The sequence below is a fragment of the Cnephaeus nilssonii genome (assembly GCF_951640355.1).
Source record: "Cnephaeus nilssonii genome assembly, chromosome: 20".
Taxonomy (NCBI): domain Eukaryota; kingdom Metazoa; phylum Chordata; class Mammalia; order Chiroptera; family Vespertilionidae; genus Cnephaeus; species Cnephaeus nilssonii.
Window position 1 is genome coordinate 39,368,253 of NC_137091.1, and position 15,704 is coordinate 39,383,956.

Below are 15,704 nucleotides of genomic sequence, written 5' to 3' on the forward strand. Positions count from 1 at the left end.
CATACAGAAACTTGCACAAATCCTAAATGTACTGCTCGCTGAATTTCCAAAAACTGAATACACCCGTGGAACCAGCCTTCCCACCTGAGCCCTCCTCATATCCCTTTTGGTCTCTGACCCCCCAAAGTAACTACCATCTCAACTTCCAACACCACAGATTAGCTGTTCTGCCTTTGACTTCATGAAAATAGCATCCTACCCTATGTTCCTTCTTTTGTCTGGCTTCCTCTGTTGGTGTGTTTGTGAGAGTCATTCATGTTGGGAGTAGTTTAGTTTCATCGTTACAGTTCTGTGAACGTAACAGTTTACTCAGCCTCTGGTTGTAGATGCACTTAGGAGTTGTTTCTAGTGTTTTTCTATTATGAAAAGTCCTGCCATGAACACCTACTACATGCCTTCTGGTGAGCACAGCGCTTCCATCCAGTGTTCACCCAGGAGTGGAATTGCTGGGTCTTCTCAGCTTTAGGAGACACTGCCGGAGTGTTGTCCACAGTGGCAGTGCCACTTTGCACTCCCGCCAGTAGTGTGAGAATGAGCATTTCAGTTACTCCTCATTTTTCCCAGTGGTGAGTATATATAGGACCTAATTACACTATGGTTTTCACCTACATTTCCCTAATGATCATGGAGGCTGACCACCTTTTTCTGTTTATTAGCTATTTGGAGATATTCTTTTGGGAAGTCTCTGCTCAAGTGTTTTATTATTATTTTTTAAATTGGGATATATGACCTTTTTATTGATTTGTGAGGTATTTATATACTAGAGGCCCTATGCACGAAATTTGTGCAAGGGGCTCGGCCCTCGCAGCCCCCTGCAGCCCCTTGCAGCCTTGGCTGGCCCTCGCAGCCCTGGCTTCATCCGGAAGGTCGTCTGGACGGTTGTTCTGCTGTTTGGTCTAATTAGCATATTAGTTCTTTATTATATAGAATTCCTTCTGTAAAGGGTACTATCCATTGTAGAAATACGTATTACAGATGTCTTCTCTCACTTTGTGACTTGCTTTGCCCTCTCACTTGTATGTTTTTCCCCCCAATGATACATTTTTCAGTCCTCACCTGAGAATATGTTTTTAAGTTGATTTTAGAGAGAGAGGAAAGGAGGGGGGGGGAGAGAGAAACCTCCATCTGAGAGAGAGACCTTGATCGGTTGCCTCCCATGTACGCACTGATCAAGGATCGAACCCACAACCTTTCAGTGTATGTATGGGACAACACCATAACCTGAGCCACACCGGCCAGACCCCCCAATGATATATTTTGATGAAATTATATTTCATCAAATATATTTTGATGAAACAACATCGATCGGCTGCCTCCTATGTGCTCCCCACCCAAAATTGAGCCACAACCCAGGCATGTGCCCTGACCAGGAATCGAATTGGCAACCTCCTGGTGCATGGGTCGATGCCCAACCCACTGAGCCACACTGGCCAGGGCAATGAAAATATTTTTAATTTTACTAAAGTTCACTTTATCCGTTTTCTTTTTTCTTTATGGTTAATTCTTTTAGAATTTAATAATTCTCTGGACCAAGGTCATAAAGTCTATTTGTTTTCTAAAATTAACAAATTTTCCTTTTATATTTAGATCTACAATCCACCTGAAATTGATTTTTATGTATCATGGTAGGTAGGAGATCAGAATACATTTTTTCCCCCCATATACTTGGTTGAACAGCACCATTTATTCAAATGGTCATTCTTTTTAAAAAAATATATATTTTTATTGATTTTAGAGAGGAAGGGAGGGTGAGATAGAAACATCAATGATGATAGAGAATCATTGATGGCTACCTCCTGCACGCCCCCTACTGGGGATTGAGCCCACAACCAGGCATGTGTCCTTGACTGGAATCGTACCTGGGACCCTTCAGTCCGCAGGCTGATGCTCTATCCACTGAGCCAAACCAGCTAGGACAAAATGGTAATTCTTTACCCCTTCACCACAGTCTTACCTTTGTCATAACTGAGTATCCGCTCATGTGTGGGTTTCCCACATTCTGTTCTCTGTCCATTTGTCCAGTTTTGCTGTCATGCCACATTGTCTTACATACCATATCTTTAAGTTAAGTATTAATATCTGATGGATAAATCCTCTGGTTTTCATGTTCTTTAGAATTGCTTTGGTTCTTGACCCTTTGATTTCCATCTGTATTTAAATGTCATACTTCAAAAAATTTGAATATTTCACTAGTTACTTTTTAAACCGGGGGAGGAACAGACAGTAATATAAACCTAAATTAAATGGAATTCAAAGAGGGGACAAGGAGTGAAAAATCAGTCTCCTTTTCTCTCCAGTTCCCCATAGGCCACATCCTTCCAAAAGGGTCTGCATATACAAGCACGTTCCCACTCTTTCCTTCACCAAGAGTAGCATATTGTACACATTCTGTAGCTTGTTTTTTTCCTCTTAATAGATCTGAGAGAACTTGTTATTTTCGTAGTTGCCTGGGATACTTTGATGACGTCAATAGTCTTTTAAACCTGTCCCAAATTAGGTTGCTCCAGTCTTTGTTCCCACTACAAGCAATGCTGCCATGACTCTGGGACCTGCATTTTTGTGTACAGGTGCACAGACATTTGTAGGATGAATTCTTAACCCAGACTTAGCAACAGCCCACTGTCTGTCTGCAGTGCTTCCACACAAGGTCCCTGAAGAAGCCTGAAAACCTTGGATTAGAGGCTCCTTTAAGAGCCTCGGTTCTGACGGTCTGGGGCTCTAGGTTGAGTCCTACAGCATTGCTTTCTGATCCTGAGTTCTGTTCACAGGCACAGGCCCTCTTTCTGGCCCTATAACCCCAGACCCTGGTCCTGAGGCCTCAAATCCACAGCCCAAGTGCCTCAATCTTGAATCTGGAGATCAGCTTGACCTGCTGGAAGGAACAAGGAGATAGGACTCCACAGCAACTGGGTTTTGAATCCCAGATCTTCCCAGTCTCCCCTTCCCTCTGTCCTGCTTCTGCTGTGTGGCCTTGGGCAAGACACTTGACCTCCCTGAGCTTGTTTCCTCCTTTGCATGTCAAGAGGACTGTAGTAGAGCCTTCCAGCTAACAGTGGGTGCTTATCTAGATAACTCTTGATTTTTGATTTTCCAGCTTTGATCTGACCTGGGTCCCCAGCTCTAGGTCTGGGGTCTCCCATGTTGCTCTCGGGTTCTGTCCACTTGAGTTCAGTCTAGCACAGGGCAGAGCTTCGGAGTCAGTCTGACTGTCCATCTCAGCCGCGTACTACTTCACTTCTCGGGACCTCAGTGTCCTCATCTCTAAAGCAGAGGTAATAATACCGACCTCCCACGCTGACAGAATAGCTGTCACAGCGAGCCCACAGGAAACACTAGCTGCGCCGCTATTATTAGTAGCATCTCACATTCCTACCCCCAGTTCCACAGTTTTGGATTTGAAAAGGCAGCTTGGTCGAGAGGAAAAAAGCACTAACTTCTCTGCATTTCGTCACCCCTCAACTGAGGGGCTTTGTGGGGTCCTGGAATCCAGAGCTCATAACAGGACCTGGCCTCACTGTACTTACCTGTGTAACCACCTCAAAACCTGGAGGCTCACAACTATAATAATTATTATTTCTCACAATTCTGTGGTCGACAGAGCAGTTCTGCCGCCCTCCCTTGCCTGCTGTGCCCACAGTGGTTAGGCTGGGCTGGGAGGTCCGGAGTGGCTGTGGGTGCTGGCCGCTGGCCAGCGCCTCGGTTCACTCATCCTCCAGCAGACGGGCCTGGGCTTCCTTACACAGCGGTCCCAGAAGGCTGCTCTGAAGGCCCCGGCTCTGGAATTCACACAGCATCACTTGCACCGCATTTTGTTGGCCAAAGCTAATCTTGAGGCCAGCTCAGAGCCAAGGGGTGGGGAAATCGGCTCCACCTCTGGGAGGAACTGCAAAATATTGCAGCCACGTCTGCCTTAGAGCTCAGTAATGATGTGTTGAGTAACAGAGGTGACAGGTCACCTCTGTGAGCCTCAGTTTCCCCATGAGTAAAATAAGTGTAATAACCCCTCCCATGAAAGGTCACTGAGGAATCAAAGGGAAAGAATCCCGAGAACACATGCAGCACAGGGGCTGTACTCAGCAGGCTCTCAGCACATGCTCACTGTCGTGGCTGTTATTGCCAGAGCTCTCCTGGCTCTTTCCTAAGTCCCGACTCCTTTTGTTCCTAAGACTACAGTGATACCACACAAACAGCCACTTAGAAAATGAATATGTCAAGGTAACTGTCCCTTTTGTTACGGGCATCTTTGGAGGCCTCATCCCACCAGCACTTGGCGTATTCTCTCAGCTTTTGCACTTACTTGGCATGATGGGAGTCAGTAAAATTTGCTCGAATCCCTCAGAAATAAGCATCATCATAAGAACCAGCTCTAGGCCAGAGATTGCAAACTGTCAGGTGTTTGTTCAGCCTGCACAACATTTCAAAATGTTAATAGAATTTGAATTGTGACTAACCTTTATAATTAGGAGATCTTACAGAACCACTTGGGTTTCCAAATTCTCTCAACATGGGCCATCTGACATCTCAGGCCCATCTCCCTCCTGGTGGCATTGGGCCGGAGCTGAATCCTGGTGGGGACCCCCCTCGGTCCCTTGCTGGCTCATGAAGTCAGTTCAGTGGCTCACTGCAGGTTGTGGGGAAAATGTGGAGCAGAACAGAACAGAACAGGGTATATTGCCATCCGCACAAGCCTGTTTTGTGGAACCAAGTCTCGTTACGGCATGTGAGTACATGCGCACATACGTGTGTGGTTTGGGTTGCAGAGTAAAAGGAATCTCACTGTGGGTCGTAGTCAGAAATTTGAAAGACCCTGTTCCAGCTCGGCATGACCTCCATCCAGTCTGATTCACCCTCAGAGGCATTTGAGATTGAGACAAATGAATGCCAGGTTGTCTGGTGGAGATTAAAATGGCACCTGCGATCTGGAGGCTGGTAGAGTCCATGTGTTTTTGCCCCTGGTTTTCAGGCCTGTTTCCTTTCCCACTCAGCAGATTCTGGATCTAGCTGCCCAGCCTGGGCTCCAGGACTCTGACCCCCCTTCTCCCCTGCCTCTCCAGGAAAACCCATACGTCATGCGCCGGCCTAACTTCCAGGCCCTGTCGGGAAATGAGCGCTTTGAGGGCTTCTGCGTGGACATGCTGCGGGAGCTGGCTGAGCTGCTGCGCTTCCGCTATCGTCTGCGGCTGGTGGAGGACGGGCTGTACGGGGCACCCGAGCCCAACGGCTCCTGGACGGGCATGGTCGGCGAGCTCATCAACCGGGTACGGCTGTGCTGGGCTGGGGCTGGGGAAGGGGTCACAGCCTGTGGGGCAAGGGAGGGTGGCAGGGGGCAGCGAGGGGGTCTCAGAACCAGCCTGGCACATAACAGAAGAGGAATGAGTCCCTGGGGGCTCCTTACACCCGTGGTGTACCGTGCTCCTGTGCCTGGCTGGTGTGTCACCTCCTATGTCCCAGACATTTGCCAAATGCTCCCCTGTGCCACCAGGGCTTAGCTGGTGCTCAAAGGTTTGAGTGAATGAAAGGGATGTGGAGTGGGAAGCAGGCAGAGCACAAATAGGTTGAGAGAAAGGCAGGGCTTGGGCCAGAAGAGCAGGGACTGTGCCTCATTTGTATGCTATGCCCAGCACCTGCCAGGAGGTCTGGCACATTGCAGACATCAAGTCCGCTCCTTCAGTGTTTGTTGAGCACCTACTATGTCTTTGTACCGTGCTGGCAGCACAGGTGAGCACAGTGGGCCTTGACCCTGCCGCCAAGAGTTTAGTGTCTCCTTAGAATGCAGAAAAGCAAATGATCGCAAGACAGAGCCCTTGGGGCTATGGTGGGGAAAGTTCAGTCCTAGAGGAGGCTTCTTACCTAGCCAGGCAACCAGGGAAGGCTTCCTGGAAGAGGTGACACCCAAGTGGATACTCAAAGGGTGTGGAGTCAGAAAGATGAAGGGGGTAAGGGAGGAGGGCATTGTTTTCGGAGCCGTGGAAATGGCATTTGCCAAGGTGGGGGATAAGAGAGAGTGGGGCACACTGGAAGTGCCAGCGAGCCCTGAGTGTGGGCAGGATTTGGATGAAGGTGAGGAGGGAGAGGCAGAGCCCTAGAGGTCACAGGTGAGGGTGCACTGGAAAGAATATTTGGGAGTTAGACCAACCTGGGTTTGAGTGTTCAGTGTGTCATTTCTCTTCTCTGAACCTCAATTTCTCCTCCCCGGGATGGGGATAATGATATCTGACAGGTCTGCAGTGAGGGCTACAGGAAATGGACAGCACCGCACACATTGCTTGTCAGAGAGGGGTGCCCGTACATAGTTCCTCTTTTTATTCCAGGCACTAGAAGCTGTGGGCAAATGCCCAGAGGTAGGACTGTGCCATGGGAGACAAACAGGACCCAGCTTGGGGCACTCCCAGGCAGGTGTGCAGAGCAAGGACCTATGGCCATGAATGGTCAGGGCAGCCTTGACATTGGACTTGGCCAAGGACACTGGAGATTCTCACTCTCCTGCCTTTTCCATCCCAGAATTCACTGCATCTAAGCCCCTGAATGTCACCAGGGTAGACTCGAGAAGGCCACTTTGCTTGACAAGGACATTTATCCCATAGGGCACAGATTTTCAAAAGTTGTTTTGACTGCAGAACCTTTTTCTTTCCAATTGAAAGAGCCCTAAGAACCCTGCATAAAGCAGAGCTGCTCTGGTGGAGGGGGAGGTGGGGTGTCCCCGGGGTCCTGGGTCTCTCCAACTCCACCCCACAGGCAGGCCCGAGGCACAGTTCCGCAGGCTGCCAGGTTGAAAGCTTCTGCCCCAGGTGGTTTAAAGGCCCTGCAGCCAGAACCTGAGGAAATAGGAGGCGAGGATGTGAGAGCTGGTGCCTAGCACCCACCCCACTGTCCAGTTTCCACATGACCTTCATTTCCACAGCTCAGTCAAGGCCCCCAGAAGTAAGTAGACTCCAGGGCAGTTGCCGCCCAACTGAAGTTACTAAACTGGACACCAGTTTATTCATCAACAAAGAAGTAGTGGGATAATCCTGTTGACAGCTGCATGACCTTGGGCAGAGTCTTAACCAGCTGTGCATCGGCCTGCCCCACAGGATTGTGGGAGAATTTGGTGCGATGGTACCTGGGAGAGCATAGCACAGATCAGTTGCTGCAGTTGTGGTCTTTAGTCCCATTTGAATTTTGGCTTTACTGCACACTAGCTGTGTGACCTTGGGCAAGTTACTTAACCTCCCTGTAACATCATTTCTTCAACTAAAATTGGGAAAACAACAGGTGTTAGCATGCAGGCTGTCATTCACATGAAAGGAGTTAATCCAGGTAGGGCCTTAGAACGGGGCTGGCAGGTGGTGGGTGCTGTGTGCAGATGCCCTATTCATATTATTGTTAATGTTATTTCTACTTAACATTCAGTGTTTATATAAGCTTGCCAACCAGCACATACATATATTCATGCATTTGTCCATTCTCCAGCCAGCTAGCATTTATTAAGTGTCTACTGTATACCAGGCCTTGAACTATACCCTGGGGATATAGTGGCCAGGCCTGGCCTGATCTGGCTCTTACTGTGTGGGTAAAAGAGTTTGGCTCCACAGGATGTGCCCCCCAGGGTTTGAACTGGCTTAAGTGAGAAAAGAGAATCAGTGGGGTGGGGGTAGCAGGGGGGGGCAGGATGACCAGCAGGGAGGTAAGGGACCGCAGATATGGAGACCAGGGGAGGCTGGAGTGCAGGGTGGGGGATATAGGCGAGAAGACGTGGGCGTTCCTCCTGTTTCTGGCTCGGGCAGCTGGGCGATGGCAATGACATTTAGGGAGAGAACACTGGAGGAGGAACAGGCTGGCAGCGCAAAAGACAGGCGGGGTTTGGCCTTGCCCAGGCTCAGCTGCCTGCCGTGGGATGGCCGAGTGCGCTGAGCTTTGCGCAGATGCTCCCACCAGCCTCACAGCAGCAGCAGCTGCATTTGTTGACTTCGTACCACTTGCCAGGAACTTTTAAAGTGTTACCTCCTTCTCCTAACAATCCCTCATGGCCTAGAGGATCACTACCCTCCTACCAGTGTGAGATCTGGGGCACAGCAGTGAAGGGAATTACCCCCCCCCCCCCCCACACACACACACAGAGCACCCAGGTGGTTCTGACCCAAGGCATGTGCCCTTTCCAGACACCCAGCAGGTACTTGGGAAGCCTGCAGTGAGCACACCAGCCAGGCCCTTGGCCAAGCTTTTTGAACATGTGTTAACTCTTTGACTCTTCATGGCCACTCCATAAGGAGGGCCTGGTATTAGCCCAGTTTTCTCTAATGGACAGAGTGAGACACCAAGGTACCATGTCCAGGCCACACGGTTCGTGTCAGGCAGAGCCAGGGCTGGCACCCCAACAGGCTGGCCCAGAGCTGATGAGTGACTTCCAGATGGAAGACAGCCCGGTGTACCGGCATCCCCTGACTCACCCCGGCCAGGCGCAGGACTCACCAGCCAGTCTAGAATTACGGTCCATTTATTCCACCCAGTGGCTACTGCTGGAATCGGCCTCCCTGCCATCACTGCTATGGTGTGCATTCAGGCCCAGTCCCTCTCACATCTCCTCACTGGCCTACAGGCCCCCCCCACCCCCACCCCCTCTATTCCAGTTTGCCCTCCAGTGGAATCTTTCTACAATGCAAATCTGACCTGTCACTTGCATGATTTAGCTGTAGCGCCCCAGGGCCTGCAGGATAAAGTCTGGGCCCTCCAGCCGGGCCCTCGAGGCAGAGCAGATGTCTTGGGCTGGGGTCCCAGGAAGAGACTTTGAGGTGGAGCCTAGTAGGCAGGAGGTATATTGGGGTGCCCTGGGAAACCAGCCCTGTGAGGGAGTGAAGGAGCAGGCTTGAGCAGAGGAAGGAACTGAGCTATGATGCAGTTATGAATGGGCTTCAGTTGTCCCTCGGACCGCTTGGAGCTGGGATGGCCATCGAAGGCATCCCCCTGAGGTAAGGGAGAAAGCCTTTATACTCCCACCTATACATCATTGCAGGGAACTGTCATCAGGGAGGGTCAGGACCTTGGGTGAGAGGGTTCTTTCACTCCAGAGCTGAGAATGGTCGGCCACCAGCACTCTGCGTCTGGGCAACGAGTGTTCCATCCTGAAGGAGGGTCTGGGTGGCCACATGGCACATGGCCAACAGCTGTGAGCTGGTTAGGAGCCAGGCAGAGCCAGCCACAGGTTGCACGTGATCCCTGGTAAACCAGTTCATCTCTCTGAGCTCAATCTCCCCTCTAAAACAGGGGGTGATAGTACCTCCCTCACAGAGTTTGGTGGGGAGTGGGTGAGGGAGAATGCAAGGTCCCAGAGCAGAGCCCGGATCATGAGGGCCTGGGGGTAAGGAGTTTGGACGTTATTTATTGTGTTGGGAAACAACTGGAAGGTTTTAAGCAAAGAATGTGCTGTGATCTAATTTTTAAATTTTTTCTTTTTCTTATTGGGTGAAATTCATGTAACAAAATTAACCATCTTAAAGTATACAGTTCAGTGGCACTTAGTACATTCAGTGTTGTACAACCATCACCTCTGTCTAGTTCCAAAACGTTTTCTCCACTCCCAAAGGAAAACCCCATGCCTATTAAGTGGTAGCTGTGTCAGGTGTGCGCAGGCGGGAGAGAGGAATGGAGGCTGACCGCAGGGTTTGGCCGAAGCAGCTGCGTGGATGGCGAGGCTGGTTTCCACCCTGGAGGGTGTGAGAGGAGCAGTTTGGTGGGGTTGGCGAAATAAGTTATCTCTGGACATGGATTCTTTGAGATGCCTATTTGAAATTCAAGTGGAGAAATACGGATTTCATTGTGCGCTGGGCGTGCATTATTTAACTCATCCCCTGTTGATGGCTACTTGGGTGGCTTCCAGTTTTCGCTAGTATAGGCAATGCCACCATTAGCTGGGCCTGTGGATTTGTGGGTGTGTTCCTACGGGAAGAATTCCAAGCAGTGGAAGCACTGGGTCAAAGGCTATGAATGTTTTTTAAGTTTATACTGCCAAATGGCTGTTCGAAAAGGTTCCACCAATTTATATTTCCACCAAAAGTGCACAAGAATGTCAAAATTCCTGCACCCTTGCCAACAATGGATATTATCAATCTTTTTAAAAAGCCTTTGCCAATCTGAAAGGCTAAAAATGGTATCTTATTGTTTTCACCTAAACAGGATGTTACATGGCTGCCTATTAATTCCTATGTGGATATACTATAATTAGTGAAACTTTTTTTTTTTTACATTTAGTTGTTTCCAGGTATTTTGTTGTTGTTGTTTTCCTGTTATAAGCAACTATAAACAAACATCTTCATGCACAACAGCTTTGTTTGATTCTCTGACTAGAATGAGTGCGTGAAAGAGGAAGGAAGACTCTTTGTATGGCTTTGGTTATATATTGTTGAACTGCTCCCTGGAAAGACCACACTGGTTTCTAAACAGGCTCCTTCTCAGCACTGAGGGTTTTGATTGGCTTTTAGATATTTAGACACCCCCTGCCATTTTTATAGATGGCAAATCATTCTGACTTTTCCTGCTTTGACTGGGGACCACGGCGAGGCTTATGTGGTCAGGTGATAAATGGGGTGTGAGCCCAAATTCAACTCAGAATGGGCCTGCCAGGCCCGTGGACCCACCCTGTCTTTTCCAGGTCTTGGTCGTATAATTGGAATAGATGCATGTGGTTGCTGGCAGAGCTGACCTGTGGAGTCCGGGCCATTATGGTAGCAAGAGCCAAGTGGAAGCCCCTAGGACTCCCCATCTTTCCCAGGATAGTAATCCAAGAGCAATTCTACATCCTTTGGGGGGAATTGCAGTGATTAGTGCCGCCATCTCATTAATGGCTGGAAAGAAGCGGGGTAGTGATCTCATCCCTGTTCATCTGGTCTGTGTGGTCTGTGCAGAAGGCAGCGGGTCTTAAAGAATGACTGTGGGTTAGTATAAATGTGATCAGGTGGTGACTCCAGTTGCAGTTGTTGCCCCAAATGAAGTGTCTTTGCTGTAGCCGGTCAACACAGCCCTTGGCAGCTGGTATGAGCTACTGACTGCACGGCTTTCCCAGGACCACCGGAAGCAGGTGCACACCCATGCCTTCAGTCTTGCCTCAGGGCAACTTCAGCTCTCCTGCTTCCTGTCTTCACATAGGCCACCCAGAACTTGATCTCAACAGTCCTCAGTGTCGGCTGGCCCACTCCATTGAGCAGGCATTAGCACTTAGGAAGGGGGTGGAGTAAACCTAACCTACTGCTGACAGCCCTCGGTCAGGCTCCAGTCTGGAGACGAAAAGCACCAGCTACTTTAACGGAGAGGATTCTATGTAAGAATTGTTAACAGGTGGAAAGCTGTTAACCAGCTGGCTGAAGAGTAAAAGGGAAAAATACAAAGGAATGGTGGAAATAGCAATTGTAAGAAAGCTGAGGGCTGAGGGCACAGGGGAAGATGTTGGAAAGAGCCCTAGCTGGTTTTGCTCAGTGGATAGAGCGTTAGCCTGCAGACTGAAGGGTCCCAGTTCAATTCCCGGTCAGAGCACATGCCCGGGTTGTGGGCTCAATCCCCCATTCGGGGTGTGCAGGAGGCAGCTGATCAATGATTCTCTCTCATCATTGATGTTTCTATCTCTCTCTCCCTTCCTCTCTGAAATCAATAAAAACATATTTTAAAAAAAGAAGTTGGAAAGATTAAAACTTAGAAACTCAGACAAGGGGCCCAAACCCAGCTGAAATGCAGAGCTCGGAGGCTGGTACTGGCGGCGTTTGGTGTGCGTTTTCGATTTGGGCAGTCTGAGTTGAGTGTGCTACTTCAGTCCATCTACTAAACAACCCATTCGGCTTTTCATTGTGAGGGGGGCCAGGAGCTGGCTCTGTGCAAGCCGGTCTGCCCCGAGGGCTGCTGACCTAGCAGATCCAGGGATGTGAAGAGAGCTGGTGGCTGGCAGGAATGCAGCCACCAAGAGGTGACTCACAGCTTAGACCGCTAGGGTTTGGAACAAATCATGCTCTCTTCTTCTTACTGGGCCCTCCTAGAGACCAAACAGCTGCCCATGGGCAGTGAGTGGCCATGTGGCCTGAGCACTCATGGGACCTGGGTGTTGTCATTTTTGCATCAGTCAGGATCCTGCCAGGGGATAAGCCATGCCAGATATTTGAATGAAGAGAATTACTAAGGATCAAGTCATTCACTAAGTAGCTGGGAGGATAAAGTTGAACTCCAAGGCAGGGATTAGCAACCTTTTTCTTTCTTTTGAGAGCACTACCTTTATTAAAGCTGGGACAGTGAAACCAGGAAGGGCCAGGATAGAAAAGCAACCGAGAGCCTAGGCGGGCTGCTATCAGCTTACTGGGGACCCAGAGAAAAGGGGGCCTTGGGGGCAGCAAACTTTTTCTCTAAAGGGCCAGATAGTAAATATTTTTGGCTTTTGGGCCATATTGTCACAACTACTCAACTATTCTGTTGTAGGGAAAGCAGTCATAGACAATATGTAAACAAATGGGCATGGCTGTGTTCCAATAAAATTTTATTTACAAAACCAGGCAGGTGGGCTGGACTTGGCCTCACCCTTGCTCTCTAGTGTCATAGAGGAGGCAAGGCAGGGAGTGGCTGCATCCCTAGTTCTGAAGGAACGAAGAAATTACTAGAAATGGGGGTGGGGGGTGTTGCACTTGACAACCAGCTCTGGCGTCCCCAGCTCAGGCTGGTTCTGCAAGTGCTAGGAAGCTGCAAACTGGATTCCTCTGCTGCCTGGGAAGAACCGCTGCTGCGGGTGCAGAAAGGATGATGGGGACCCGAGAGCAGGCAGGAAGGAGCAGATTTCTTCTCCCTCCTCCAGCCTGCAGCCTCCCTCGAGTGCCCCCTCTTGGCAGAGGCTGGCAGGGAGCCCCGGCAAAGCAGAAGCACAGTTTGCCCAGAGCTGGTGTAGAGGGCAGGTTTGGGGCGGGGGTGGGGGTGGGGGGAGGGCAGTCACAAGTGGTGTGGTTGGCTTTTAGGCATTTAGACAGCAACCCTGTCATTCTACAGGTGGCTCATCATTTGAATTCTTCCTGATTTCATTATAAGGATTAATCTACTGTCGGGGGGTCTCCTTGGGGAGGAAGTCTCCTCTAAGAAATAGGTGTCTGCTGGGAAATGAGGGGGTAAGAGGAGGAGGTGGAAAGAGGGTTCTAAAGGCGAGCAGAGCGTGGAAGGAACTTGGAGCATTTAAGCATCTGTCTGGCCCTGGTCGGTGTGGCTCAGTTGGTTGAACATGGTCCCATGCACAGAGAGGTCTCCAGTTTGATTCCCGGTCAGGGCACATACCCAGGTATTGGGCTCGATCCCTTGTAGGGGCTTGTAGGAGGCGGCCAATCAATGTTACATTTCTCTCTCTCTTCTCCCCCCTCCCCCCCGTCTCTCTCTCCCCCTCCCTCTCTAAAATCAATTAAAAATACTTTTAAAAATAATCTCTCCCCACTTCAGAATGAAATCTATATCTGACCATCTCTCCCTGCCACCTCTTAGCCCCACCCCCAGCATCTCCATGTCCATTGTAATTCATTCCCTGCCGACCCCTCCCCCAACTTCCATTCTTGCCCCTGTCTATTCTCACGGGGCCAGATCTGGCCAGATCACGTCATGCTCTGATGAAATGTCCTGTTACCCTTGAAGTAGAATCCAGTCCCCTTACCGTGGCCTGCAAGACCCTGCCTGGCCCTGGTCCTGCTGTGTTGCATGTTTCATGCCTCCCATTCTGTCCCAGCCACCCAGCACTGCAAGTCACTTCCCACCTCAGGGTCTGTGCCTGCTGCCCCACAGCCCAGAACTTTCTCCCCAGGTCTTCTCATGCCTGGCTCCCGCACTTCCTTCCTGTTGGTACCAAGACCTCCCTGCGGTAGGGTGGATGGCAGTCTGGATTGTGCTGCCCTGCTTTATTTTTCTTCATACTATTTGTTGCTACTTGATGTTATATGTTAATACTAGAGGCCCAGAGCACGAAATTTGTGCACAGGTACGGTCCCTAGTGGCTGCCAGCTACGGTCCAGTCCGGGGCCTCCTTTCCCCCGGTGCCAGGTGCCGGTGGGGCCTTCCTTCGTTCTGTGCTGCCCCCTGGTGGTCAGTGTACATCATAGCGAGTGATCGAACTCCAGATAGGTGGAACTCCCAAGGGGACACTTTGCATCTTAGGCTTTTATATATATATAGATTCATCGCTGTATTCCCAAAGCTAGAACTGTGAGTAGCCAGTGGTGGGTGTTCCACAAGTACGTGTCGAGCAGGTAACTGGATGAATGAATGAACATGGGAAGGTGGGGTGAGATGGTGAATATCTCAGTCCATTCAGGCTGCTATAGCAAAATACCAACCATAAACTAGGTGGCTTGTGGACTTTTACTTGTCACAGTTCTAGAGGCTGGGAAGTGCAAGATCAAGTTGCTGGCGGATTTGGTGTCTGGTGAGGGCTCATAGGCGGCTGTGTCCTCACATGGCAGAAGGGGTAAGGGAGCCCTCTGGAGCCTCTTTTGTAAGGACACTAATCCCACTCATGAGGGCTCCACTCCATGCCCTAATCACCTCCCAAAGGCCCCCTCCCAAATACCATCACATTAAGATTTCAACATGAGTTTTGGGGGGACACAAACATTTTATCTACAGAGGTGGGGGATAAGGCTGCTGAGGTAGGGGCTGGAGGGTGCTGGGCCTCAGGGGGCCGGCTGAGGAGCACCTTGGCTGAGACTGTAAGAAGAATGAAGGTTACTACAACGTGTGAGCAGGGGCTATGTGACTGGGTGGTAGTTTTTGGGGTTCCTCGGGCTACCAGTTGGGTGTCTGGGGAAGCAGAGAGACGTGATTTGGACAGGGGCAGTGGAGGCAGAGGGAAGCAACTTGATTCCAAAGGTGTTTGGGATGTGGAATCATGAGAGCTTGAGGATAGATGCAGAGAGAAGGGGAGGGGGGGGTATCAAGGATGCCCCAGGCCCCTGCCTAGTACGTCATGAGGGAGAGGGTGGAGGCAGGATCACTCCCTCCTCTCATCACTCGGCTCTCATTTCGGGGCTCCCTGGGAGCAGGGAGGACTCGCACACCTGCACTCTGACCTCAGATGCCCTGAGGGTGGAAGGAGTGGGGGGAGCAGCCGACAGGTGAAGCCCCCTCAGAGCATGAGTGGTTCTGAATTTTGGGGTCAACTAGAGCAGGGTCCTTACCTTCATCATGCCTTGGTTTCCTTTTAAAAAAAAAAAATATATATATATATATATATATATATATATATATATATATATATATTGATTTCTGAGAGGAAGGGAGAGGGAGAGAGAGATAGAAACATCAATGATGAGAGAGAATCATTGATCGGCGCCTCCTGCACGCCCCACATGGGGGGTTGAGCCCACAACCTGGGCATGTGCCCTGACCGGGAATTGAACCGGGACCTCCCGATTCATAGGTCAACGCTTAACCACTGAGTCACACCAGCCGGGCATTGGTTTCTTCATCTGTAAAATGGCATCCATGCCCGTCCCTCTGCATAAAGGTTGCTCTGGGACTAAAGAAGACACTCCAGGGAGGGAAAGCCCTGGTTCTCTGGGCCTGGGGTAGGTGCTGTCAGTGTGAGCCTCTGGACCTGTGTGAGGTTCCTCAGGCCCAGGAAGGAGAGGTTTCTGTCTGGGAGCCTCTGGGAGGCCGCTCCCTCAGGAAGTGTGACATTCCTGGGCTTTCAGCAGAGGAGACAGGAGTCCAGCTGGCCCTGCCTTTGA

At 50.2% G+C, this 15,704-nt stretch overlaps 1 protein-coding gene across 3 annotated transcripts in view; it reads left to right on the forward strand.

Moving 5' to 3' along the window:
* GRIK5 (glutamate ionotropic receptor kainate type subunit 5) overlaps window positions 1-15,704 on the forward strand; it is a 54,744-nt gene that overhangs the window by 17,492 nt on the left and 21,548 nt on the right. For all 3 annotated transcript variants that reach the window (XM_079799909.1, XM_079799910.1, XM_079799911.1), the window contains one exon: window positions 5,055-5,258. In XM_079799909.1, the coding sequence (XP_079656035.1) occupies window positions 5,055-5,258 (204 nt within the window). The remainder of the gene's footprint in view (window positions 1-5,054; window positions 5,259-15,704) is intronic.